Source organism: Tupaia chinensis, unplaced genomic scaffold, assembly GCF_000334495.1.
Source record: "Tupaia chinensis unplaced genomic scaffold, TupChi_1.0 Scaffold000298_1, whole genome shotgun sequence".
NCBI classification, from domain to species: Eukaryota; Metazoa; Chordata; class Mammalia; order Scandentia; family Tupaiidae; genus Tupaia; species Tupaia belangeri.
In genome coordinates, this window is record NW_006159787.1 from 727,151 (window position 1) to 753,083 (window position 25,933).

Sequence of the window (25,933 nt, forward strand, 5' to 3'; positions counted from 1 at the left end):
CTCGAATAAAAATTTCGATACTTAAATAGAATTAGTCATACACTTTGAAATGAGATCAGTGTAGTTCCTAGTATCTTTACCATGGTGGAAAATAGATCTTATCAGGAAAACAGCTTAGAATTCTTTCATTTGATTTGACTAAACTGAGTTTTTTTAAGTCAGAAAGCCAAACTCAGATACTTGGAGAAAGGTGAATATCTTTTGTAGTTTAAGAAAACATGCTTTCAATCACACTTGAGGGTCATTCTGTTTGTGTGACATCAACTAAGATCAAAAAGGTAAATACGCCTCAATGTGTTTTAAAAAGTTGAATTCTGGATAGGTTGTAGAAGAGATTAAAAAAAAAAAAAAAACTAAGAGCTGGACCCATTTTAAGATACAGACTAAGATCAATATCTCATGAAACACAGGTATACAATTTCAGAGGCGAAAGCCAAACTCAGATACTTGGAGAAAGGTGAATATCTTTTGTAGTTTAAGAAAACATGCTTTCAATCACACTTGAGGGTCATTCTGTTTGTGTGACATCAACTAAGATCAAAAAGGTAAATACGCCTCAATGTGTTTTAAAAAGTTGAATTCTGGATAGGTTGTAGAAGAGATTAAAAAAAAAAAAAAACTAAGAGCTGGACCCATTTTAAGATACAGACTAAGATCAATATCTCATGAAACACAGGTATACAATTTCAGAGGCTTACCTGTGCATCAGCCAGCATGACATCCTTCAGCATGGGCTGGCCCTTGGGCTCACCATTTTCCATCCTCACATAATGCACCTGGTATCCTCTTATCTGGCCATGCTGTTTGTTGGGCACCGGTGAGCGCCATGAGACTTTAACAGATGTTGAGTTGACAGCCTCTACCTCGACTTTGCGAGGAGGACCACTAGGAACTGGAACAACATCATCGGATAAAAGAAAATTATAGGCACTTGTCCCACCCAGTCAGAGCATTTTCTTTACTTAGTTTTGTTTTTTCTTTAAAAAGTGAGTAAATCTCACTAGGTTTCTTTTGAAGAATACAAACATTTTCAACCAATGAAAATGCTCAACCTTTCTGCTCTACCTTTTAAGAAAAGATCAAAAAACATGACCGATGCAAAAAAAAAAAAAATGGAAGAAAAAAAGAGTATCAGAGAAATAGAAAAACATGTAAAAAATGTACAAAAGCCAAGGAAGATGCTTTGAGGTTCAAAGCATTAAAGCACAAAGAGGTATAGCATTGAAATAATAACAAAAACTGGTTGTTGATTGTTGTGTGTTTTTTAAAAGTTTCTTTAATAGCAGAATAAAAAGATTCTTGATTATATGGATTATCTTCTTTATTTTTTCTCTTATCAAAGGTATTCCATACAACAGATGCCAAAAATTCAATGTCGAGCATCAGTGTCTCTGTAATACGCAAGACAAAAAGGCAACAAGAAGATAAGAAGGCAGTTTTGAAAAGTTAACTTCAAAATGTAAGAAAAGTGAACACAAAAAAGGCAAGAAAACCACAGAAGACTTTAGATGAAGGTACAGAGAAGGGCTGGCTTATAAGACCATAGGAGCAAACTGTTCTTTAAAGGCAGAAAATCACCGCATTGACAGTGGGAAGAAAAAAAAAAAATGCCCAGGCTGTAGCAAAGACAGATCTTTGGCAAAAATACTGATGGAATAGCAAAGCTGGGTAAAAAGATGAGCAGAGAAAAATGGATTACTGTTAGCCTATCAAAAGACAGCAGACCAAGATTGTGTCAGAAGGGTGCAAACTGATGGAGCGGAGCCAACATACCATCTTCATCGGTTCGAATCAACATGGATAAGCTCTCCGGGCCAGGGCCAACATCTGTGTGGGCCGTCACAGTGATCCGGTATTCAGTCCATTTTTCCAGCTGTTCCAAAAGGTATTTAGTAGTGTCCGAAGGAATTCCCAAAATCTCATGAGGCTTGTCATCTTCTCCGTCCACTGCAGTATACTTGATGGAGTATTCAGTGATAATGCCATTCTGTTTTTCCACTGGTGGAGGTTGCCAACTTACCAAAATACTAGTGGAACTTGGGCTGGTGCAACTAATGTCTTGAGGAGGAGCTGACGGCTCTTATTTTGGTAGTGAGTTAAAGGAGGATTTGAGTGAAAGGACAGGAGTGGTTGAAAAAAAATGATAAAACAAAAGAAAAGGCAAAAATAAATAAATGAACAATAAGGGCAACAAAATGAAAACAAGGCTTTGAAACTTAAATTCTTAAACATAAATTTATGTACCTTGGCTTAGTAATATGAAGAAACCAAAAAAAATGAATAAATGACCAAAAATAATTGTTAAATAATGGGTGGGGGAATATGTGAAAATGAAACCTTACGACAACAGAGCCTCAAATAAAATTACCTACCTGTGATTTAACTCCTCTAAACAAATCCCTTAGTTTTCCCTCACACCTACTATACTGACAATCCAGCTCATAAAAAAGCTGCAAATAATGCCAGCTTTTTATGTTACTTGGAGGTCTGACGTTGCTTCACAGATGTTGTTCCCAGCTTTCACTTCTATATTCTAGAATAAGGACGATTCATATACGATATTTATTTGTGAAAGGAATCTGAAGTGTGTAAAGTTATAATAATTGCTAGATACCCTTCTACCAATCTAATCAAGGAAATAATAAAAACCCAACAAACATAAAGTTCTGTCTGAAAACCTGAGTCTGCCTGACCTGTTTTAATGAACTAACGTGTTAATCTAACATTGATCGTAGCCCATACACCGTGAGCATGCAGAATCAAAGGATGAAATGCATAGTCCAAAATTTACCTACCCGAAGATAATGTCAGCCTTGTTGATTCTGACTGTAACTTGTACTTACCCTCTGTCAGCTTTCAGCTTTTTAATAATAATTCTTCTTGAAACACCATTACTAGTGAAGAATTTGATCCCACCAGCAAATTTTGGTAAAATCAATAATAACCATCTATCCCTTACAAAATGTCAATAACACATTCATTAAAAAGAGTAGTATGGGGAAAAAAAACACACCCAAGAACCATTTGTAAAAGATATGATTTAGGTGCAAATTTTTTTCCATTTTGTAAATAATTATTCATACAAAGTAGAGTTTATAGAAGAGTTAAAGATACATTTTCTTACTACCCGTTCTAAAATAAACTGGTCACCTTCAGAGCAATAATTTTCACAAATTAACCAAACATATCATAATCTGAAAAAATTAAAAATCAGTAACAACACAACTGTTATTACAAATTGTTCTTAAACTTAGTAATATACATTCCTAAAGAAGAACAAACAAGTGGGATGAGATATACAAATATACGTGCACACACTTTTTTAAGGCAAGATATGCTGTAGAGTGAATGAAACAATTCCAATTTTTTTTTGAATGTGCAGTGTGGGGATTTCCTTAGAGTTTCTGAATCTCAGTCTTATGGAGTATCAGGTATACACAATTCTTCAGAGGATTATCATTCTTTGTTAATTTACATGTCTTGTGTTCATCATTATAGTCAATCAAAATGAAAAACTTTCTGTACTGACAAGAAAGGAATCCTCATAGGACAGCATTGTAAATTTAGAATAAGACTTGTAAAATCATTAGAATATCATTTTTATTGGTTCTGACTAGAGCTTCTTATATCTCAAATTATAAAACTATTTTATATGCATTATCATTATTCATAATAAATGGAGTTGTTCATAAGGACTCATTTGTAATTCCTTTTTAAAAGTGGATTTGGTTTTCACTAGATTGTTACCTCCAAACCTCCTATTCTGTGAAAAAAATACTTGACACTATTTGAAACTCTCGATTTAATAGAGTAGACAAGATTTTGATGTGATTAATGAAAGTTCAGTCTGTGTCTATGTATGTTTATATGTAGAGAAGTGAGGTTTGTAAACCATGCAAAATACTGCAGCAAGTAACATTTCTTCTCATTAAATGCCTGATTAAAAAAGTTATATGCTTCCATATTATTTGTCTGCCTGAAATTCAAAGCAAACACACAGAAACTACACCAATTGACATCCTTTAGTTTTCAAATGAAGGGTAATTTTATGAGAATAAGCTATAGCCACTAATGGATTAAGTAAATGGATCCTAATGTTTTACATATAAATAGTCATATTTTGATAGAGACAATATGAATTTCATTATCAAAAAACCTGAAACATGTCCTCTTTCTACAGAAAATGAAATGATGAAAGACCTGCTTATATAAAAAGAAATTAGCCTTTTAAAAATTGTAAGTTATCATGTTTGCCTATAGGTCAATGCCATATAAGGTCAATTGAGCATCCTTGTGACAAAATTCAATAAATTCATATACACATGTCTACTGCACATGACTATGTAAAAAGGCAGATAAAACAGCATACAAAAACATCTAAGAAAATAACTCCATATAACTCAGTTCAAGATGAAAAGTGGTTTATAAACCAATTGTAGATGGTTATTAGGAAAGAGCAAACAATGGCACTATAACTTACCAAAGTTTTTATCAAAAATAATCTCTTATATAATGTTTTATGCAAAACAATCTGCCCTGGGCACAATGCACCCCACTGTGATAAACACAGCTATGCTTAAGAGTGATAGTTGTAAACAGATAGTAAACCTGAGAAACAAAATACAGTTTAGGATTGCAAATGTGGTTGTGATTATTCCATTGTTCCTAAATCAGTCCAAATATAGATTTTCTGTGAATGTTTCTAATTTGCATAGGTACTACTTGAAGAGTTAATAAACTAGCTGACGAGCTGAGCTTTTCTCTCTAAGTAGAAAGAACATGTGAAATAAAAACCTGTGTACCTAAAAAAGATGAACATGTTATCTTTTGTGTTTTTTAGTTTGTTAAACACCCCTCATTATTTTGTAGTGTTTCTCCTCTTAATTTGGCTTTACAGCCTTGTAATTCCTTGAACAGGACCTAATTCCTTTCACCCATTTTTTACCAATGGAGTTCTATAAACTTCTCTGAAAGTTTTTCAATTCAGAAAGTAGGAAAATGGGGTCTGTTATTTGGACTGAATTTAGAACACAGACCTTTGGACTCTAATCCCTAAAGCAAGATGCTTACTACATAGAGGTTCTGGATGAGGAAGCATGTTAACAGGTATGTTTCCTGTCAGGAAGTGAAAGTCACCAACATCACTTAGTTTAAAAAACTAAAAAAGGCAGGAAGTAAGCAAAGAGAGACACCTACTTGACTGCATGGTTCTAGCTGATATTTCAGCTGTGGAAGCACCTAGGCCTTGGGGAGAGCGAGCAGCCAGACGGAAGTAGTACAAGCTGTTTGGCTTCAGCCCTTGTAGTCTATAGGATGTCCCTGGCTCAATGGTAATTCGCTGCTGTAAGAAACAAGATAATTTGGTCATTTTTATTAAGATTCATGCAAATATATGTGTAAAATCCCACGGCCTGGAACATCAGATTTCTGTCATCCAGGTATCACAAAAATGAATCAACACTGAGTGAGATTCAACTATGCTAGAGGGAGTACATTATGAAAATATCAGAGTTGAATAGGCAAGTTTCTGCAAAAGACAAGGTAACTGGAATAGGGGAAGCCAGAGATCATTCTAACCTTGACACAGTTACTAAGGCATCAGATAAGGGGGAGACTGAGAGGCCAACACCACAAATGTGCTCTACCCTGAACACAGCTCTGCTGCTGTGACACAGACCACAATAGAAACAGACACCTGCCCCTGAAGTGGGAGCCACTCAGCGCACGCAAGTGCAGTTGAACAGATGTGTAGCTCATGTCCCATGACCTGCTGTGATCTAAACAGGGGATAAAGAAAACATGACCCTAAGGATCAATGGTAACTAGTACACAGTTTACAAGAGGTTGCTAATAAAGACATCTGAAGGTATGATGGGATAACAAGCAGATGCTAGTCAATAAAAATAGCTAAGTAATTTCTGAATCTATGCCATTAGTCTGGGTTGATTTAAAATATCTTGAAAATTTCCTATCTTTCAATGTGAATATAGGATCCACAGTAGAAATAAAATTAATTAAGGAACTTTTCTGTAATTTTTATCATCATAAAGGACTTCTGAAATAAGATTTCTTTAATGCTGTAAGTCAGTTTTCATGCTCAAGATTTGCTTTCTTGTTTTAGCAAAAATATAGCTGTCTGTGTGTAATCAATCTTAGATTTAAGAGTGGCTTGCAGTAAACCTTAAAAAATAAGCAAATATGTAACCTAGTAATAGCACAAGTAATCTTAAGGCTTTTTATCAAATACTGTTTGTTATGTATACAAGCAAATCAGTCAATGGGAATTCAAACATAAAGATGGAGAAAATATCACTAGGTTGCTCTGGCTTGCAAATAAACAAGCTTTCAGAAATTTTAGACTTGCCAAATAAGAAAGGAGGCATTCCAAGAGGGTCCAAAGATGGTGCAGCAATAAAAGGCAATGCCTGTGAGGCTGACCTCTGTGGGAAGGTTCCTCATTTGCCAGAGACCTCAAGTATACCAGGCATGTATGTGGCTGCCCACAGCCTGGGGCTGACTAACCCCGGGGGCAGATCATGGTTATCTAGAACCTGTTGGGAGTTGCTGTGTCTTCATCTGTCCCTTTCACTGTCAACAAAAAAAAAGGATACAGAGACTCTAAATGAACTATGAAGCTAGTAGGGTTGCCTACATTCAAGCACTCATAGTAGCAGGTGACTTTAAAAGTATGTGGGAAAATGTAATTAAGGTAGATGATTATTTTGGTACAAAGAAAAGAAATTGAAATCCATGAGTATCTTCACTAAAATATGCATTTTCCATGAACTTTCTGAAGACCCCACATATTCTCAAAGGCTTGCCATTTTCTTTTCTCTAACATACATACACACACACACACACACACACACACACACATACACACATACATATACACACATATATATACACACATATCATGCATACATGTGAAATGATATGTGTATATATATATTTATGCACATGTATGCATGATATGTATATATACACACACAAATACATTCTTTTTTTCATTTGGTGGTGAAGATGAAAATAATTTAATGCTGATTTGTGCTTAAAAACACTAAATGAGGTCAGCAGGTAGGGTGGCAGTTAGGGGACTGGACTTGGTTGGAGCCCTGGACCTGGTGGATTTAAAATCACACTGGGTGCACGTGCATGCATACTCAAAACCCTCACAGGAGAATGGAGAAGAAAAGATTGTGGCATGACTATCCACCCAGGTGGGGAGGTGATTTCTCATTTTCCCCACTCTCTATTTTTTTTTTTCTCTCTCTCTCTCTGGTGAGCACATGTACCCTACGGCAAAAACGTTAAAAAAAGAAAAATACCCCATAACTAAAGTTTGACTATGAGGCCTTCAAGTCATATCTAAATGTCAATTATATAACTAGCTGAGTATTTAATTTATATTGGCCTTGTTAGCTAAACCTAAACTTAGTATCAGTACCATACTAGAACTTTCTGTTTGGAAATTCTGATTCATTAATGGGTGTGATAAAATGTTTACAAGAACATATTCATTTCTTACAGCATTTAAAATGATGTTATGCCACAGGCAAACTGATAATGGTTCACTTCTTATATGGGTTTCTCCAAAAATTATTTCTTTTACAATTTAAGGGCTATTCAGCTTTATGAAGATTTTTTTTTGGATAAAAAAGGCTACAAGGTATAATAAAATGATTTGTGTGGATAGATTTTCTAATACTGTTTTATTAATTCCTTTTTCCTAATGTTCTTTATTGAATTTCATAACAACAGACAATTATTAATTACCATTATATATTCTCATTCTCAAAATCGTAGTTGTTTTTTTTTTTTCCTTTTTTTTAAAGTTTTTCCTTAGGGTATATGTGCTTTCCAGAGAGAGACAGTGAGAAGGAAAGTGAGAAATCATCCCGTAGGTGGGATCATCATGCCACAATCCCTTCTCCTCCATTTTCCTTGTGGGATTTTGAGCATGCACACACAGACACTCAGCATGATATTCAAGCAACCAGGTCTGGGACTCAGACTACTGTTGGCCATGTAGGATTTAGCACCTTAACCACCACACCATCTGCTGGCCCTATAGATCCATCTTGATAAAGACTTTCACAATCTATTCAGGTACACCTAAGAGGCAGTAGACTCTAACAAGTAAAGAACAAAATCTGCAACCCAACTACTTAGATTCAAATCTTAGCTTTGCCAGTCATTCAGTACTGTTAAAGTTCAGGCAAATTATTTTCTATGATTCCATTCTATTATCTGTGAAATGGATTAATGAGGATTAAGTGAGATGTTTTGCATGAAACTCTTGGAACAGTGTTTTTTAATGTATGTATTCACTGTATTGGTTTTAGGTTCTCTTTTTAGTAACTGTCAGCAATTTCCACACCTTCTACAATCTACTATTACCTTGCCCGCACAGCTGGTTCAGACTTTACACACACAAACACCCCCCACACACATCCCACACATATACTCACATTCATATAAAATACATTTTAGCATGCAAGTAAGCACTTGTTATGGGGCATTGCTCTCTGAAATCAGTCTGGACACATTCTTCTAGCCAGGACCTTATTAGCATATAGATCTTATTTAGTCATGTGTATCCACAGTGATCTGAGTACTTCAATGCAGAAGAGATTTTAAAGATGTTCCTAAGGTCTCTTAGACATCTATTCTTTTACAGCATGATACTTCTATTGAGTTGTCAGAAAAGTCATGACACATTTTTTGCATAGAATAAGTACATTATAACTTTTCTGAGGATCCAATATATGTAACTTGGAAACGTGACAGTAAGATGTTCAGTAACAGCAATAGTTGTTTCATTTTTTTCCCAAAGGCTCCAAATAATCATTTGGCATTTTTTTTTTTTTCCTTTTTTTGACAAGGTCTTCTTTTGATGACTACACCTCTACATGGTTTTCTAAAGGCATTTGAGCAATATACACAAAAGAAATGCAGTGGTCCAGGGTGAGGAATGGCGTGGAAGTGAGAAGAGCCATCTTACCTCCTCTCCATGTTCTCCATCTTTGTATACCAGTTCATAGTTGGCGATGGTGTCTGAACGCGGAGGTGTCCAAGACAGCAAGATGCTTGTTTCTGACTCCGGTTCTGCTTTGAAGTTCAATGGCTGCCCTGGTACTAAAAAAGAAATATAAAGGACTGAATTTGTCATCATCCTAAGTATTCACTAATTCCATCATTAGTGCATCAGATTAAACCTTCAGAACGTATCCACATTGCATCAATATAATGGAGAATTAATCCTTCACCTTGTTTTTATTGCCCATTTTGTAAACTGCCCATTTTTCCTTCTCCAAGGGGCAAGAATAATGTTATAAATACTATTCTTTGTAGTTTAATATGTATGCAAGTTTAAAAGGATTAATGCGTTTAGAATATATCAGTTTCTAAGTACAAGTTTAAGGATAATACAGTTATTTACTTCATAATGTTAGTAATAAATTCAATGATTTATATAATGTGCCCGGAACAATGCCTAAAATATAACATCAGCTAAATACATAAAAGCCATTAATATTTACAACTGAGTGAGAACTTACTCTACAGCTCTAAATAGTATTGAACATTGCATATTCAATGCTATTCAACTGTATATTGTAATTTTGAATATAGTATATAGTATATACCATAGTATATCCAAGTAGCTTTACTAAATTCCACTTTTAACCTATTTACAAAACCTATAGGCAACCATAATCACCTAGCATTCTTTCTTACTAACTTACAATTTGAAAAAATAACAACAAAAAACAGAACAAGAAAAAGAAAACTATCACTTATAAAGTACTAATTTTAATTTCTAAATGAAACTATTCAATCCACTAGACGTAATACAAAAATCTTATTGTCACTAGGAGCATGGAGCTAAACTAGTAATTTTAGAAGTTTATGGAAAACGCATCAGAAATACGACAACTTAATGAAGCTCATGCATAATTCTCATGTTAGTTCTGTCTCAAACGTTGTACAGAGTAATTTTTATTAACCCAAACTTCCAAGCCAACATCCAACCCCATTAGTTATCCTCTGGCCACTATATATAAAACTGATATGTGACAGGTCACTGGCACATCTAACTTACGTTGTTCTTAGCCAATCTCTGCTCTAGTAAGTTAATACTCATGTCTTACCAATGGTTAAATATCTATTTTGATAATCACCTTTGGTATTACGACATATCTCAATGTGCTGTGGCTAAGAATACAACTGTATTTCCACAGGCTTACATGAGAACCCAATGTTTAATAAAAAGCTAACAATAATATGGTTACATTCTACACAACTATGTTTGAGTCACCTATAGACTGCACATACAAAGATCTATCATCCTATAGATTATAATGGGCTATTCCATACAGCTTAGGTGTCTCATGGGCAACACTGTCTATTAATAGGTTGTGCAAATATACTTCATGATGTTTGCACAATGACACAACCTCCCTATAAAGTACATCTCACAACATATTCCCCTTGTTAAGCAATACATGAGTGTGTTTCATACAAGAGGAGAAGACACCCATCTAAAGGGTGTTTTTGCCAATATAAGCATAAACATTTTGAAAGACATACAAAGTTATATAATGTGTACCTGGTATACGACATCATAATTTCTTAAAGAATGCATTGTTTTCACAAGAAAAGAGGCTTTTGGAGATCTAAAATACAGCTTTATTTTCCTTTTATAGTCCTCTTTCTGTAGCATGACTTAAAAGTGCTGTTTGTTTAAAGAGATTAAAACTCCAAAGAGATCTGCAAGAATGGTTTCTATGATCCCTAATAATCAATTTATTTCTTTGCCTGGTTTATCAAACTCTGTGTGTGTGTGTGTGTGTGTGTGTGTGTGTGAGAGAGAGAGAGAGAGAGAGAGAGAGAGAGAGAGAGAGACAGAAAGTGCAAGCATGCATTTGTGTTTGGACTGAAGCTTAAGGCCACAAATAATCAGTTCTTCATAATACTAGTTGCCATCATCATCCACTCTCTTCTGTTTAATCACACGCCTTGAGATTCTCATTAATTTGATGCCTCTGGGAACTTACTTTCTGAACAGAGTATCAATTTTTCCTCCCAGTATGCCCAGTGGGTGACCTACCACAATTATTCAGATTGAGAGGTAGAGACAAAAGATGTTAAGAGATCAAGGAGCAAGAGGAGGAGAGAATGGGGAATAAAAAGAAATGGGCAAATTGCAAAGCAAATGGAACATGTATTGTTTCTAAAAGGGAAATACCAAAAGCACTGGCAGAGTGACAATGGAAGCAGAGAATGGTCAGACAGATGGGGAAATGATGATTAGATTCTAATATTCAGATGATGAAAAGAGTCCCACAGCCTAAAAATACACACATATGCATATGTATTCAATCGCTTATTATTTTTTTCATTTTCTTCTTTCCTTCCCCTGATTTCTATCAGTCTGAGAAAGAAAGACTATGTCAGCTCCTGACTCGAACTGAACTGGAGTACAGTTTTGTCAAGAATAGGGACCAGTAGATGGTGTAATGGTTACATTGCTGACACTCACATAGTTGACCACGGTTCAAGTCCTGGACTCGGTGTGGTGGCTTGAAACATACTAGGTGTGTGTGTGTGCCCAAAATCCTAAGATGAGAATGAAGGAAAAGAGACTGCAGTATGGCCATCCCCCCAGGGGGTGATTTCTTACTTTTTGTTTCCCTGGCCAGCGCATGCACCCTACAGCAAAAAATCTCTCTCTATTAAAAAGAAAAAAAATAAAGAAGAGAGAGAAAGAGAGAGAAATAAAGAAAAAGAAAAGGAATTAGATACATGGTCAACATTGGAGGACTGCTCTCAGGATAGTAACTGCTTGTGATGTATTTCCTCACTGCCTAATGCTAATAATAAACTGACATTGATTGAAAACATCTTGGAGACCTAATTAACGTTTTCTTACTTAAACTGTTTACTTTTTGCTTTTAATTTGTCTTGAGCAAATTACCAGATGATCTCAATGTTTCATTCTTGGTTTGTGTGTGTGTGTGTGTGTGTGTGTGTGTGAGAGAGAGAGAGAGAGAGAGAGAGAGAGAGAGAGACAGAAAGTGCAAGCATGCATTTGTGTTTGGACTGAAGCTTAAGGCCACAAATAATCAGTTCTTCATAATACTAGTTGCCATCATCATCCACTCTCTTCTGTTTAATCACACGCCTTGAGATTCTCATTAATTTGATGCCTCTGGGAACTTACTTTCTGAACAGAGTATCAATTTTTCCTCCCAGTATGCCCAGTGGGTGACCTACCACAATTATTCAGATTGAGAGGTAGAGACAAAAGATGTTAAGAGATCAAGGAGCAAGAGGAGGAGAGAATGGGGAATAAAAAGAAATGGGCAAATTGCAAAGCAAATGGAACATGTATTGTTTCTAAAAGGGAAATACCAAAAGCACTGGCAGAGTGACAATGGAAGCAGAGAATGGTCAGACAGATGGGGAAATGATGATTAGATTCTAATATTCAGATGATGAAAAGAGTCCCACAGCCTAAAAATACACACATATGCATATGTATTCAATCGCTTATTATTTTTTTCATTTTCTTCTTTCCTTCCCCTGATTTCTATCAGTCTGAGAAAGAAAGACTATGTCAGCTCCTGACTCGAACTGAACTGGAGTACAGTTTTGTCAAGAATAGGGACCAGTAGATGGTGTAATGGTTACATTGCTGACACTCACATAGTTGACCACGGTTCAAGTCCTGGACTCGGTGTGGTGGCTTGAAACATACTAGGTGTGTGTGTGTGCCCAAAATCCTAAGATGAGAATGAAGGAAAAGAGACTGCAGTATGGCCATCCCCCCAGGGGGTGATTTCTTACTTTTTGTTTCCCTGGCCAGCGCATGCACCCTACAGCAAAAAATCTCTCTCTATTAAAAAGAAAAAAAATAAAGAAGAGAGAGAAAGAGAGAGAAATAAAGAAAAAGAAAAGGAATTAGATACATGGTCAACATTGGAGGACTGCTCTCAGGATAGTAACTGCTTGTGATGTATTTCCTCACTGCCTAATGCTAATAATAAACTGACATTGATTGAAAACATCTTGGAGACCTAATTAACGTTTTCTTACTTAAACTGTTTACTTTTTGCTTTTAATTTGTCTTGAGCAAATTACCAGATGATCTCAATGTTTCATTCTTGGTTAGTGACACAAACTTGTCTGATCATCTAATTTGGCTTATTCTATTAAAAGCTCCTTCTTTCTTAATAATGAATTAAATAGGCATGCTAAAGTCTCAGAGGGTGCACTGTCCTTCTTATTCTCGGATAAAATATGTGTCGTCTAGACAACTGATGTCTCCCCATCTAGTACATAGGGAGTTCTTTACTCCTTTTTGAAGTCTTTTTATTTTTTTTTTAAAGTGGTTTGAAGGGTAACTTTATACCAGATTTTGAACTTGTGGTGTGAACAAATGCCTAGTGGTCAGGCAGATAGTTTAGATGAGTGAGAAGGTCATGTGGGGCCTGGGGCAAAGGGAGAGTGTCCCAGCCACCTATAGAAGCCTAACATGTCACGCTTAGTGCCAGCAGATTGCTGTCGTGTGAAATGTGGGCACAGTCTTGCCTCAGCTTCTGAGTCTTTAAACAGAAGTTGACAATGAATCTTGTAGGTAAAATCTTTCCATGTTTAATGACTGAAAATTAACTGAATTAAAAAACAAACAAAATGAAAAATACTGTATAGGGCAACAAAGACCTACAGGCTAAATTCAACAAATGGACCAGTGCCTGAAATTATCTTTTAATTACATCATACGTGCGCTAGGCTCATAAATGTTTAAAGGTACCACTATTTAGACTCCCCTAGGAATTAAAGGTTCACCCCAAAATACCACTTTCTCAACGTCATTTTGTTGTATTTGAAATAACCACCATGAAGCTAAAGTAGTCAAAGGTGTTAAAAAAAAAAAGCTGTAGAATTGATAGATGTATTTTTAAGTTCCCAAATATGTATTTTTAAGTTCCCAAATATGTATTTTTAAGTTCATAATAATAATAATACACGTAATATTAAAAAACACTTCAGGGAACTCCAGACTACTATATCTATTTTCTCTGAATCACTTGAAAAGACAGAGAGTACTCGGGAACCAGCAGTTAGCGTAATGGCTATGTCGCTGGACTCCCACGTAGTCGACAATGGTTCGCGTCCCAGACCGGATGGCTTAAAACTCACGCCGGGCGCGTGTGCGTGCGTGCCCAAGACCTTGAGAGGAGAATGGAGAAGGGATTGTGGTGTGACCATCCCCCCTGGGGAGGGTGATTTCTCGCTTTCTATCTCTCTGTCTCTCTCTGTCCCTCTGGCGAGTGCACGCGCCCTGTAGCAAAAACCTCTCCAAAAAAAAAAAAGACAGAGAGTACTTTCATTTTCTGTCAACTGAATTTTTATACCAGATATTGAAGTTACAAAGGTTATGTTTTACACTTATATTAATTTCCTGCATATATGTTTATATATACCTACGTATATAATTTACTTATGTTTATCACATAGATTTGCAATTCTCTAACAGTCTTCACATTCCACATTTTCTTTTTGTCATTCTTTTACATTCACTTACGAATAAGTTCTTCTGTTCATGTGTGTTTCATTTACGGACTGTTGTGTGTTGTAGTAAGTCCCCTAGCCAATGAACTGAACATCAATTTTATGATGGAAATATAAGTTTCTGGAAAATTCATGGGCAAAAAGAAAAAGAACCCATCCAAAGTCATAGATACAATTATTCTACATTACAAGGGAGAAATGATAATACTGACAATTAACAAAATTTAGAATCAGATATGAACAGTAAAAATCAAAGTGGAAGTATACAGTTTTCCTTAAAATTGTATTTTAAAAATTCTATATTTATTCAAGAGTAGAGTAATGTTGCCTTTTTCTTGATAATATCATGTCTACCAGGAAATAAGAATATAATCTATCAAGTTACTAAGTGAGACTACAAGTCAGATGGTGATGCAACAGTAGAATCCACAACTCTGCAGGTATGACCCATATGAGAAGTTTCCTGGTGGCTGTCCTGAAACCTTCCTGAGTAGGCTAGGCACATGCAAGGCCATGATCTGGGGCTGGCTGAGGTCAGGCATGGACTGTGGCATGAAGATTCTGTTAGAGGTTCTTGCTCTCTCTCTCTGTCTCTCGCTCATGGAAGAAAGAAACAGATTTAAAAATTACGATTGTATTGATAATGTCAAGTATCAAGTATTACTGCAATTATACTTTATATAAGTATCTGACCGCAACTCAAAAACAGGATGAACAAAGACTAAGAAATAAAGGAAAAACCTTTGTATCATCTGAAAGGCTGATACCAATATTTGACTCAAACTTAAGAATTAACGCTAAAGAAATAGAGGCTGGCACATGCCTTTAACAAGGTACATATTTAAAATGTATACGTCCAGCACGTTGATAAATGATAACAACAATAAAAGCAACAGTCAGGATTATAGTGGCAGTAAAACAAACCAAAAAAATGGAACAAGGTGTCTGATCTCTGTTACAGACACATTGACAAAATAATTACTTAGTACACAAACATCTGCACAAATCTTATTCTCAACCACCATTAAATATAAAGAGGAAAAAGCTAAATTTTTTTATAGTTGCGTTTACATCTAGTGCTCCTCTACTCATTACTAAAACTAGTTACGAAAGGCATTTAAACTGGACTCATAATTCTGGCAATTGGAAAGCATTCTTTCTCTAGTTTGCTTAAATAAGTCTGTTGACATAGCCTAATAAAATGATTTATGAAGTTCTAGAAATCCAAAGCAAAATGTCTCCAAATGTCATGCTTTATATTTTAACACTTTTGCAATGCCCAGAATTTGTAGCAGAATTAACTTCTTTAAAATGTTTAAAGCATTTAGTTGGTATTTTTTATATAATTCTTAGCATTTTTAAGGACTGCATTATTAAGGTGTACCTAGGTAATTCAGATTCTTCCTAAGGGGTAATTAAATGCATAGAAAAATTAGAGCTTAGTCAAATTTTCTAAAGAAAGTTCAGAAAAAAAAGACATATTAGGATTTAAAATTTAGAATGCCTGAAAATTTAAAAAGCATGAAAATCAGGTAACATTCATTTTAATGCATTAGGTTCAAGGTATAATTTGTTATCTTTGCTTATCAGAGTTCAATTTGTACTATTTGTAAATACAGTTAGGTTTTATTTTTATTTCAGTGATCGATTCAAGAAAACATTAAGGTGTCCCATTTCTATCTTGAATGTGCTTTATAATAATGGCAACATTTTTCAATACAATAAAAATACCTGTATTTCCCTTGTGAATAGCTATACATTCCCCATATATTCAATGCAAACCAATTCCAAGTGACACAAGGCCAGTTAGAGCTATAAAAACAACTTGGTAAAATAACCCATATTTCTACAACATAATCATCTTAACCAAATATTTTCACATTTAAAACCATTTGAAGATTAATATTAAAAAATATACTAATATTCATAATCAATGAAAAATGCTCTCTTTATTGACTACCAAATAGATCTTTTTGTCCCTCTATTACCAGAATATATAAATTTACATCAGTCTTTAATTTACATCAATGTGTGTGACAGTTATCTTAGACAAAATTAGAAGAGATGAGCTGGCCCATATTCTAGCAGTTAAAGGGAGCCAGATCCTACATGGCTTACGGTAGTTTAAGTCCTGGCCCCCACAGCTTGGGAAACATGCCAGGCACCTAGGTCTGAGTACCCAGAATTCTGACAGAATGGTGAGATGGAAAAGAAGCTACTGTAACATGACCATGTCCCATTGGAAGGTTCTCTCTCTCTCTCTCTCTCTCTCTCTCTCCCTCTCCCTCTCTCTCCTTCCCTCCCTCCCTTCCTCCCTGTCTCTGTAAAGGGTACACATGCTATGGCAATTAAAACAAAGAAACAAAAATAAACAACACTTGAAACAAAATCAAATGTGATGACTTTCTTAAACTAATCTTGTTTTGATATACTGTTTCTTCAGATTCTGATTTTAAACAAAATGGAAAGTGTCAGGGAATTAAGATAATACAATGAAATAAGCATCTTTCAGACACAGAAAACATCAACATGTACATTTGTGTGCATTATAATTATAATGTACTTCCTTTCATGTATATTACTGACCAGTAAATTTTTGTAAGTTTAGAAGAGGTGAAATTACATTGGACAAATTCATTTTCTTTGTTTCATATAACCTCTCTAACAGACTACTTAACAGTGACTTTTTGTCTAGCATTGCCTAGCCATGATCCTTAGAATGAGCTAGTCAGCATCAAGAAAAAGGAGCAGCTCAGCATTAATTATATCAGAACTACCATCATTGCATTTGGCAGGTGTCCACTAACATCAAATAGCCTTTGTTAATTAAGCCTATAGAACAGATCAAATCAATGTGCTATCTTGGAGGGTTTTCTTAGCCTATTGATTTTGGCAGAGATAAGTCATTATGTCATTATATATCTTCTCAATCAATGGGTACTAAAACTACAACTATTGTAAGGTTCTTGGAAATATCTTAATGGAAAAAAGAGTTAGTCAAGCAGAGATTGGAAAAAACTATTGTAATCCATCTATGACCCATTCATCTAGAATTTCTAAGTTCTGTCATTAAATTAAATTGGACCTTTGAAAAGCCCAGGGAAGTATGAACTCAGTTACACCACTCATGGTATTACCTTCACTGACTTATGATTCAATACTACAATGTATCTGCTGAGAATATAAAAAAATCAAAATATGGTTTGTCACTTAAAGCTCATTTATGTATTTTTAATACATTTTAATTGAAGGCATCAATTTCTGCCATTCAAGGATTCTTGTGATATTAAAGTATTTGCATGTTTTGGTTGAATTTAGTTTTAGGAAATGTTTCTTTTCCCAAACAGTTAAATCCTCCTGTCATTAGGAAAGAAAAATGTAAAGTATTAAAGATATCTATGTTTAAATTGGTGGTTAGAAAACTTAGAGCCAAATTTAGTGATCCAGTATAATAAATCTGTATGGCAAGATTATGCCTTACACCTTATAAACTTTTTTTTTCCTTATCTAAAGGTTTTAATGTATTTTTGAATTGGGATAATCTTATTTTTTTTAAGAAAGAGATTTTTGCTATATGTCACATCCACTCACCAGAGTGAGAAAGAGAGAGAGAGAGAGACAGAGCCAGAAAGCGAGAAATCACTCCTTGGGAGGATGGCCACTCTGCAACCCTTTCTCCTCCATTCTTGTCTCAGGATTTTGGGCATGCATGCACATGTGCCTGGCCCAAGTTTCAAGCCACCAGGTCCAGGACTGAAACCGTAGTCAACTATGTAGGAGTCCTGTGACAATGATTACTCCATTTGCTGGTGACTTGCACTGGGATAATCTAATAGCCACCTACAGTATTTCAGACATAAATTATGTCTAATTCTTAAATAAAGATATGAATAAATGACACATTGTGTTTTTCTCTCCTGTTTCCATTTGTCGTACCCTTCTGCATGCACAAAAACTATCACACTGGCAAATGATTACATTGGAAAGTAAGGGTTAAAGTTTTCCAAGGTCCCCAGAGTGAATTTTACTTTCTTGTTTATAACCTTATGATCCAAGGTAAATTCCCAAATCTTGATCTTTTTGAGCCTCAATTTACTTAAGGCTTGGTTAATGGGATAATTTGACATCTACTTTAATAGGTTGTGAGAATTAATTAAGAATGCATGAATTAATACATTAATAAATAAAAAATTCATAACATAGTGCCTGGCATACATTAACTATTATATTTTACTTGCTAAGTTATAAAAAGTACGTAAGATTTTGTAAACTATACTTCTTTATGAGTTGAACTGCATCCCACAAAAATTCCTATGTTGAACTCCTGACACCCAGTACACCTCAGAGTGGATCTTATTTGGATATAGTTACTGCAAACGTATGAGTTAGGATGAGGTCATGAAGGTGGGCTCTGTTATTATTGCTATACTTACAAAAATGGGAATTTTAGACATAGTGATTTTTTTTTTTCTTTTTGGAGTGGTTTTTGCTATGGGGCACATGTGATTGCCAGAAAGACAGAGAGAGACCGAGAGATAGAAAGTGAGGAATCACCCCCCGGGGGTATGGCCACGCCACAACCCCTTCTCCTCCATTCTCCTCTCGGGATCTTGGGCATGCAGGCACACATGCCCGGTGTGAGTTTAAGCCACTGGGTTTGGGACACAAACCGCGGTTGGCTACATGGAAGCCCAGCGACATAGCCATTATGCTAACTGCTGGTCCCAGACATAGCAATGTTTACAGGAGAACGCAATATAAAGATGGAGGTAGAGACTGGGTGATGTTTTTGCAAGCTCAAGGAGCAAGAGAGATGGCCAACAAAGCACTTGGAACTAGGGGAGAGACATGGAACACATCCTCCCTGACAGGCCTCAGAGGGAAGAATCCCTGTTGGGACCTTGATCTTGAGGTGTAACCCCAGAGCTGTGAGATAATAGAGACTATTATTTAATCCACTCAGTAAATGGTGCTTTGTTCAGCAGCCCAAGAAAACACATAAAATTTGCAAATACCATAAAGTGGTCATTGTTGCATGTGACAAAACTGAAGTGCGGTACAGAGAGATTTTTTTAAAAATTCTCTGGTAAGAACAATCAATGGTAGCTTGGAATTCACATCCTGGTTACTCTAAGACCAGGGATTAAAAAAAAAAAAATGATCATAGCTGAGAAATTAGCAAAACTCAATGTGGAAGTTCCAATATTCTTTTTTACATGTAGTCTTTCAATGGTTATGAAGCTACTAATATAATTTTAAAATCATGATATTTGAACACTCTGTAGTCAGAAAAAGAATCAGTTTTCTAATCTTCTAGTAAGGTTTTTATTGTTAATAATTCTACAATATTTTCTGTATGTTAGTATAGTAAATAAATACTGAAGTACTTCACATGCCAAGGAGGGAAGATATATGAATAATTTTCAGGACAAATGTAGTAAAATATATATTTTTAGTGTTTTCACCCAATGTGGTAGAGAAAATAGTAAATCCATAAGTAAGCCAGGGAGATCCAAGTAACAGTATAAAAATAAAATAAAGGCAGTCTGGCTATAAATAACTCCTAGTAGGGAGGACGAATAGGTGAACGTTCTAAGCCATATGACTCATAAAGTCCATGATGTGCAAATAAGTCAGTGGTTTAGTGACACACAGGCATCAGTAAACACAAATAATGGATGCATTATCTAGTTCTAATATCTGAGAAAATTCATTAATTCTTTGCTAAGATTAGCAATGAATTATTTCTACAAATTACTCAATAATAATTCATATGTAGGTTCTCAAAACAAGCCAATGGTGTTCTGTCAAAACACTCACAGACCAACGCAACTTTATAAGGTTTCAACACAATAAGGAGTCGACCGAGTAGCTCTCAAATGCTCAAGAATAAACTTTAGAAGTTTTTCATATTCCTAGGCCACAGCAAAACTAATTATTTTGAATTAAAGACCAAAGATATCTAATGTCCTCTTATGAAAGTAAAACCACTCATAGGGTCAAGTTTTCCTTACAAAATAATTTAGCATCTACTGTAGCATCTAGTAAAATAAGTGAATCAATCAGGTCCCAAAATTTGATCTGAGATATTGGTAAGTGCCTTTCTTCATTAACCAAAGCCTTACCAAAGAAGGAAAATCAAACTAACAAACAAACAATAAAACCCTCAAAAACCAAAAAAAACCCAAAGGGTCATTCATTCAGAGGGCCAGCAAGTGGTGTGGTGGTAAAGACAGCTGCATTCTACGGTATGTGGTTAAGCTCTCTGTTCAAGTTCTGGACCTGGTGGCCTGAAAAACATGCCAGGTGCATAAACACAGGTGCCGAAAATCCAAGAGAAAAATGGAGAAAGGAATGTGGTGTAGCCATTCTCCACATCCCCTGCCCTGGGGGATGCTTTCTCACTTTCCCTCACTCTACAGTAAGCACACACATCCTATAAAAAAATGAAATAAAAAGGACTAGCAGATGGCATAATGGCTATGTTGCTGGACTCCACATGGTTGACTGTGGTTCAAGTCCTGGACCCGGAGACTTAAAACACTCATGTCCCAAGATCCTGAGAAGAGAATGGACGAGATGGGATTGCAGCATGGCCAGCTCCCAGGGATAATTTCTCACTTTCTGTTACTGTCTCTCAGGCGAGCACACATGCGCTATATAAAAAAATCTCTCTAAAAAATAAAATTAAATTAAAAAGTCATTCAAAGAATATGTACTTTTAAGTAGCTTCCTGACAAATATAACCATTTAAATATCTGAGTGCCCTTGACCAACATTTGTATTTTTAAGTTTATCTTGCATAAACTAACAATTTTTTTGAGAGTTTTTTGCTATAGGGAGTGTGCGCTCACCAGAAAGAGAGAGAGAGACAGAGCAGAGACAGAAAGTGAGAAATCACCCCCCAGGAGGGATGGCCACACCATAATCTCTTCTCCTCCTTTCTCCTCTCAGGATCTTGGGCACAAATGCACACGTGCCTGGCGTGAGTTTAAGCCACCGGGTCCGGGATTCGAACTGTGGTCAACTACATGAGAGTTCAGCGACATAGTCATTACACTAACTGCTGGCCTCACTAACTAATTTCTTGAGACCAGAGTTGCCACCATAAAGAAGCATAGGTCGGCCAGCTGTTGGCATGGTGGTTACAGTCGACTGAGCGGCTTGAGTCCAGGATCCTGAGGCTTGAATAATATTCCAGATGCATGTGTGTGTGTGTGTGTACCCAAAATGTTGAGAGGAGAATGAAAAAGAAGGGATTATAGTGAAGCCATCCCTCTTGAGGGTGATTTCTCACTTTCTCTCTGCCTGTCTCTTTCTCTCTGGCAAGCACACATACTTTATAGAAAAAGTAAGGGGGAAAAATATAGGGATTCTCTTCTCAAAATGGTGCATAGAATGGCATTCATCCATCTCTTGCAGAAGTCTTTAAATTATGCTCACATAAATTAAAAAGAAAGGCTACTAAGTGAATCCTTCTGCTTAAAATGCATATATATATATATATATATATATATATAGGTTTTCATATGTCCGTGCCTATTCCTTTTCAGGTATCTTAAAATAACTCCTTCACTTTGAAGCCCTATATTTTGAAACTTAAGCAAATCATTTAAGGGTCACAAAAATGGAAGATTATCTGTTGATGATAACATGCCTAACAATATCGTTAAATGGACTAAAATACAGTGTATTCATGCTAGGGAAATTCATTTTGCAAACTGTAATAATATACAGTGATTGAATGTATAAAAAAGTTTAGGGGGTAGATGGAGGCACAGCAATAATAAGTGATGCTCTGCAAGGCTGACCTCCATGGGCTGTTTCTGGGATTGTGCTTGGCGACCTGAGTACATCTGTCATGCACGTGCCTATGATAGGATCTGAGGCTGGCTCAAACCGAGGTGGATCATGGCCTCAAGATCCTGTTAGGGGTGTGGTCTCTCTCTCGCTCTCTTGTTCTGGCTCAAGGGAAAAAAAAATAAAGTTTTCATACTATCTTTGTTCTTTGTTTCTGTGTTTCTCATCTTTTAGCACCAACGCCTCCCTCCTGCCTATGTCCTATCCTGAAGCAGACTTACCTCCTGTTTGAGTGATGACTTGTATGTCACTTGAAAGAGGACCATCTCCAATTGAGGTAAAAGCCAGAACTTTGACAGAATACGTTTTCTGGGGCACTAAGTTGCCAATAGTAGTGATTTGGCTGTCAGCTACATTGTGTTTCATCCAGTTGTTGACATGCTGAGTGGGATCCATAGTATAATAAACTCGGTATCCTTGGATCTGCCCATTTGGCTCCTCTGGTTCCTTCCATTGTACCAAAATGGTGGTAGAACTCAACATCCGTGCCTGGACATCCCTTGGGGCACTGGATGGCGCTTGCTCTGAGGTCTGTGTTAGCACAGGTTCACTAGGAGGACCACGCCCAATATTATTTACAGCAACTACCCTGAACTCATAATCCGAATAGGGACTTAGTCCAGCGACACTGTAACGCGTGGTCGCCACCCCATCGATTTCTTTATAAGGTTCCTCAGAGTTTTTAGGTTTATGCTGAATGATGTAGTAAGAGACAGGCTCAGGATTCCCAGAGTCCCATGTCAGCGTGATGCTTGTAGCTGTGCTCTCGGTCACTACAGGAGTTCCCGGTGGTTTGGGTAAGGCTGAGAGAGGAAAAGAAGCAATGATTATCTATCAACTCTACAATCATTAATTAATTCTACTAGAGTGACAGGATTATCTATCCATTGAAAATTTATCCAAAATACAGCAAAGGGTAATTTTTAAGTGTGAATTTTTGAACAGTAAAAAATATACTGGCGATACAAAGACTACTTTATAAAAAGAGCTTGATAGCAAGTTTTTGGGCAAATTCACTGCTTGGTAGCTAAGTGATCCAGGATGTATACCTGACCTCTCCTGGGTTTAGTTTCCTCATGTGCAAAATCAGAAAAGATGTATTATTGGAGTTATATTATACAGTTGAGTAACTGTATTTCATGGGTTTCCCATAAAGATTACAGAGCTAATCCAGTAATGCTCTTAAAGTGTATCTGGCATCCTCATAGAACATTAGTTGCAATAATTAACACTGTTACACAAAACCTTGGCCAATTAGCCCTTTCCTTCAAGGAATAAATGATACATAATAGCCTGGCCAATTAGCCCCTAGCTTCAAGGAGTAAGTGATACAACTAAATACTAAAACACACCAAAAAAACAAAATTTTGAAATACAAAATGGTATTAAATTGCTATGAAAGAGCAGTGTCCACACTGTTTTCTATTTGTAAGACACAGCAAATATTAAAATTTTCATATAGATATCTTACCAAGAAACTTACGGTAAAAAAGAACAGTAATTTTAAATCATGTGTATTTCTTAACATTGAAAAAAAGCTGAGGGAATTTATTCACAAATCACTTTTTAAAGGCATTTTATCATCAAAATAACATGCATTCTATACATTCTGTATCAGAAATACCTAAGATTATAGCTACATGACAAATACTACAATGAATTCCATCTTTTAAGAGATCACATTCTTTATAATTCAAATACTACTAAGAATATAGGGGCCAGGCAGTGGTCCAGGGGTAACACACTGGACCTACATGGGAAGTCCTGGGTTCATGTTTCAAAACCTCCCTGGGCATGCTAGGTATGGGGGCGGAGAGGGAGGGATCACTGTGTGAGGGCATGTGTGCTGTTCTCTTTCTGTCTATATGTCTGTCTCTCTCATGAAAGAAAGGAAGAAACTAATTTTTAAAAAAGAAGAAAATCAAGGGGAAAAAGAAGGAAGTGAAACATTTAAGGGACAAAAATTTGAAGTCTGTTCATGCTAATGTGTATAATATCTTTAAGTGGGCTAATATACAGTGTATTCATGCTAGGAAAATTTATTTTGCAATCTGTAATGATATATAGTGATTGAATGTATATAAAAATAAAAATATATGAGAAAAAATATATATATGAAAGAGAAAACATCAATCAGAAACAGAGAAGTTATAAGATGGGATTGACATTAACTTATAAAATCAAATTAGCTAAAAATACCAAATGACTAACAGTAATTAATTTGAAATTTAAAAAAAAAAAGAAAAATCAAGAAAAATCTTCGACATTGGTAAACTCCTATTTAAGTAACTTTTCTTGTCAATGATTCTGAAAGACAGTAAATACTCAGGCAGGGAAAAGAATTATACCAAATGGCTTTGGAGAAAAAAACCCTGAAAGCAATTCCTACAATCAGCCTGTTTTCCTGTTTCCTTATCAACACAAAGGCAAAAAAAAAAAACAAACAAAAAACAACACAACACAGATTTTCTTTGTTTTGTTTTTTTTTTTGAGAGGTTTTTGCTATAGGTCGTGTGTGCTCACCAGACAGAGAGACAGAAAGTGAGAAATCACCCCCCCCTGGTTGATGGCCGCGCCTCAATCCCTTCTCTTCCATTCTCCTTTTGGGATCTTGAGCATGCACATATATGAGCCCAGCGTGAGTTTTAAGCCACCAGGCCTGGGACGCGAATCATGGGCGACTATATGGGAGTCCAGTGACATAGCCATTACGCTAACTGCTGGTCCCAACACAGATTTTTTTTTAAGAGGAGTCAACTTATACTTTCTTACTGTTGTATCCTCAAAAACCAGAATAGTACTTGTCAGGGAGTAGAAATGACTAACTGAAGGAATGAATGAGTCCACATTCATGCTTCTCACTGTTCCCAGCTATTCTTTTTTGTGTTTAGTTTACTTTTTTAGCCTTGGAGATTTACCCTTTTTTTTTTTTTTAACTTATTTATTTTTGATGTAGAAAGTGTAGAAAAATGACAGAAATCAGGAAAAATAAAATCAAGACAGTGAAAAAACTTTATTGTCCCTCCTACTTTTGTGTTAAGATCTTAGCAGACCTTCACATTTTTAAGGCTGAAGTGGCTATTATGAGAAAGGTGATTTAATATTTGCATATTACTACAAGAACTATAGAATAATATCATTTGTCCAAGGGTATTTATTGAAAAAAATTAAAACAATGTTTGTTTAGATATTCTAGCCTGGACTTTTTCCAAAGAAGTAAGTGATACAGACTTTCCGGCTTGTCTTCTTAAACTTTCAAGGCCAACAAAAATTGCTAATTAGAATAGTGTTTACTGATATTTAGCTGACATTAGTTTCGCTCAGTCATATTTATTGTATAGGACAGGTTTTGTGTCTAAGGTGTAAGTATGTTTAATATAAAGTATGTTTAATATTTTTAAAATATGCGATATAACATTATTCAAATTATCGTAAGTGCTGACAACGTAAAATTTTGCTCGCATCTTACATTATTTTTATATGACATATATTATAT

General features: G+C 35.8%; 1 protein-coding gene across 24 annotated transcripts in view; it reads right to left on the reverse strand.

Annotated features, from left to right (window-relative positions):
- Positions 1-25,933, reverse strand: part of PTPRD (protein tyrosine phosphatase receptor type D) — a 457,704-nt gene that overhangs the window by 192,283 nt on the left and 239,488 nt on the right. For 23 of the 24 annotated variants that reach the window (XM_006150805.1, XM_006150804.1, XM_027772789.1 and 20 more), the window contains 3 exons: positions 22,659-23,240; positions 9,005-9,138; positions 5,197-5,341 (listed from right to left, as the gene is read on the reverse strand). In XM_006150805.1, coding sequence (XP_006150867.1) covers positions 5,197-5,341; positions 9,005-9,138; positions 22,659-23,240 — 861 coding nt within the window. Of the gene's footprint in view, positions 1-698; positions 893-1,773; positions 2,080-5,196; positions 5,342-9,004; positions 9,139-22,658; positions 23,241-25,933 lie in introns of all 24 variants that reach the window. The other variant, XM_006150808.1, reaches the window with a different exon arrangement.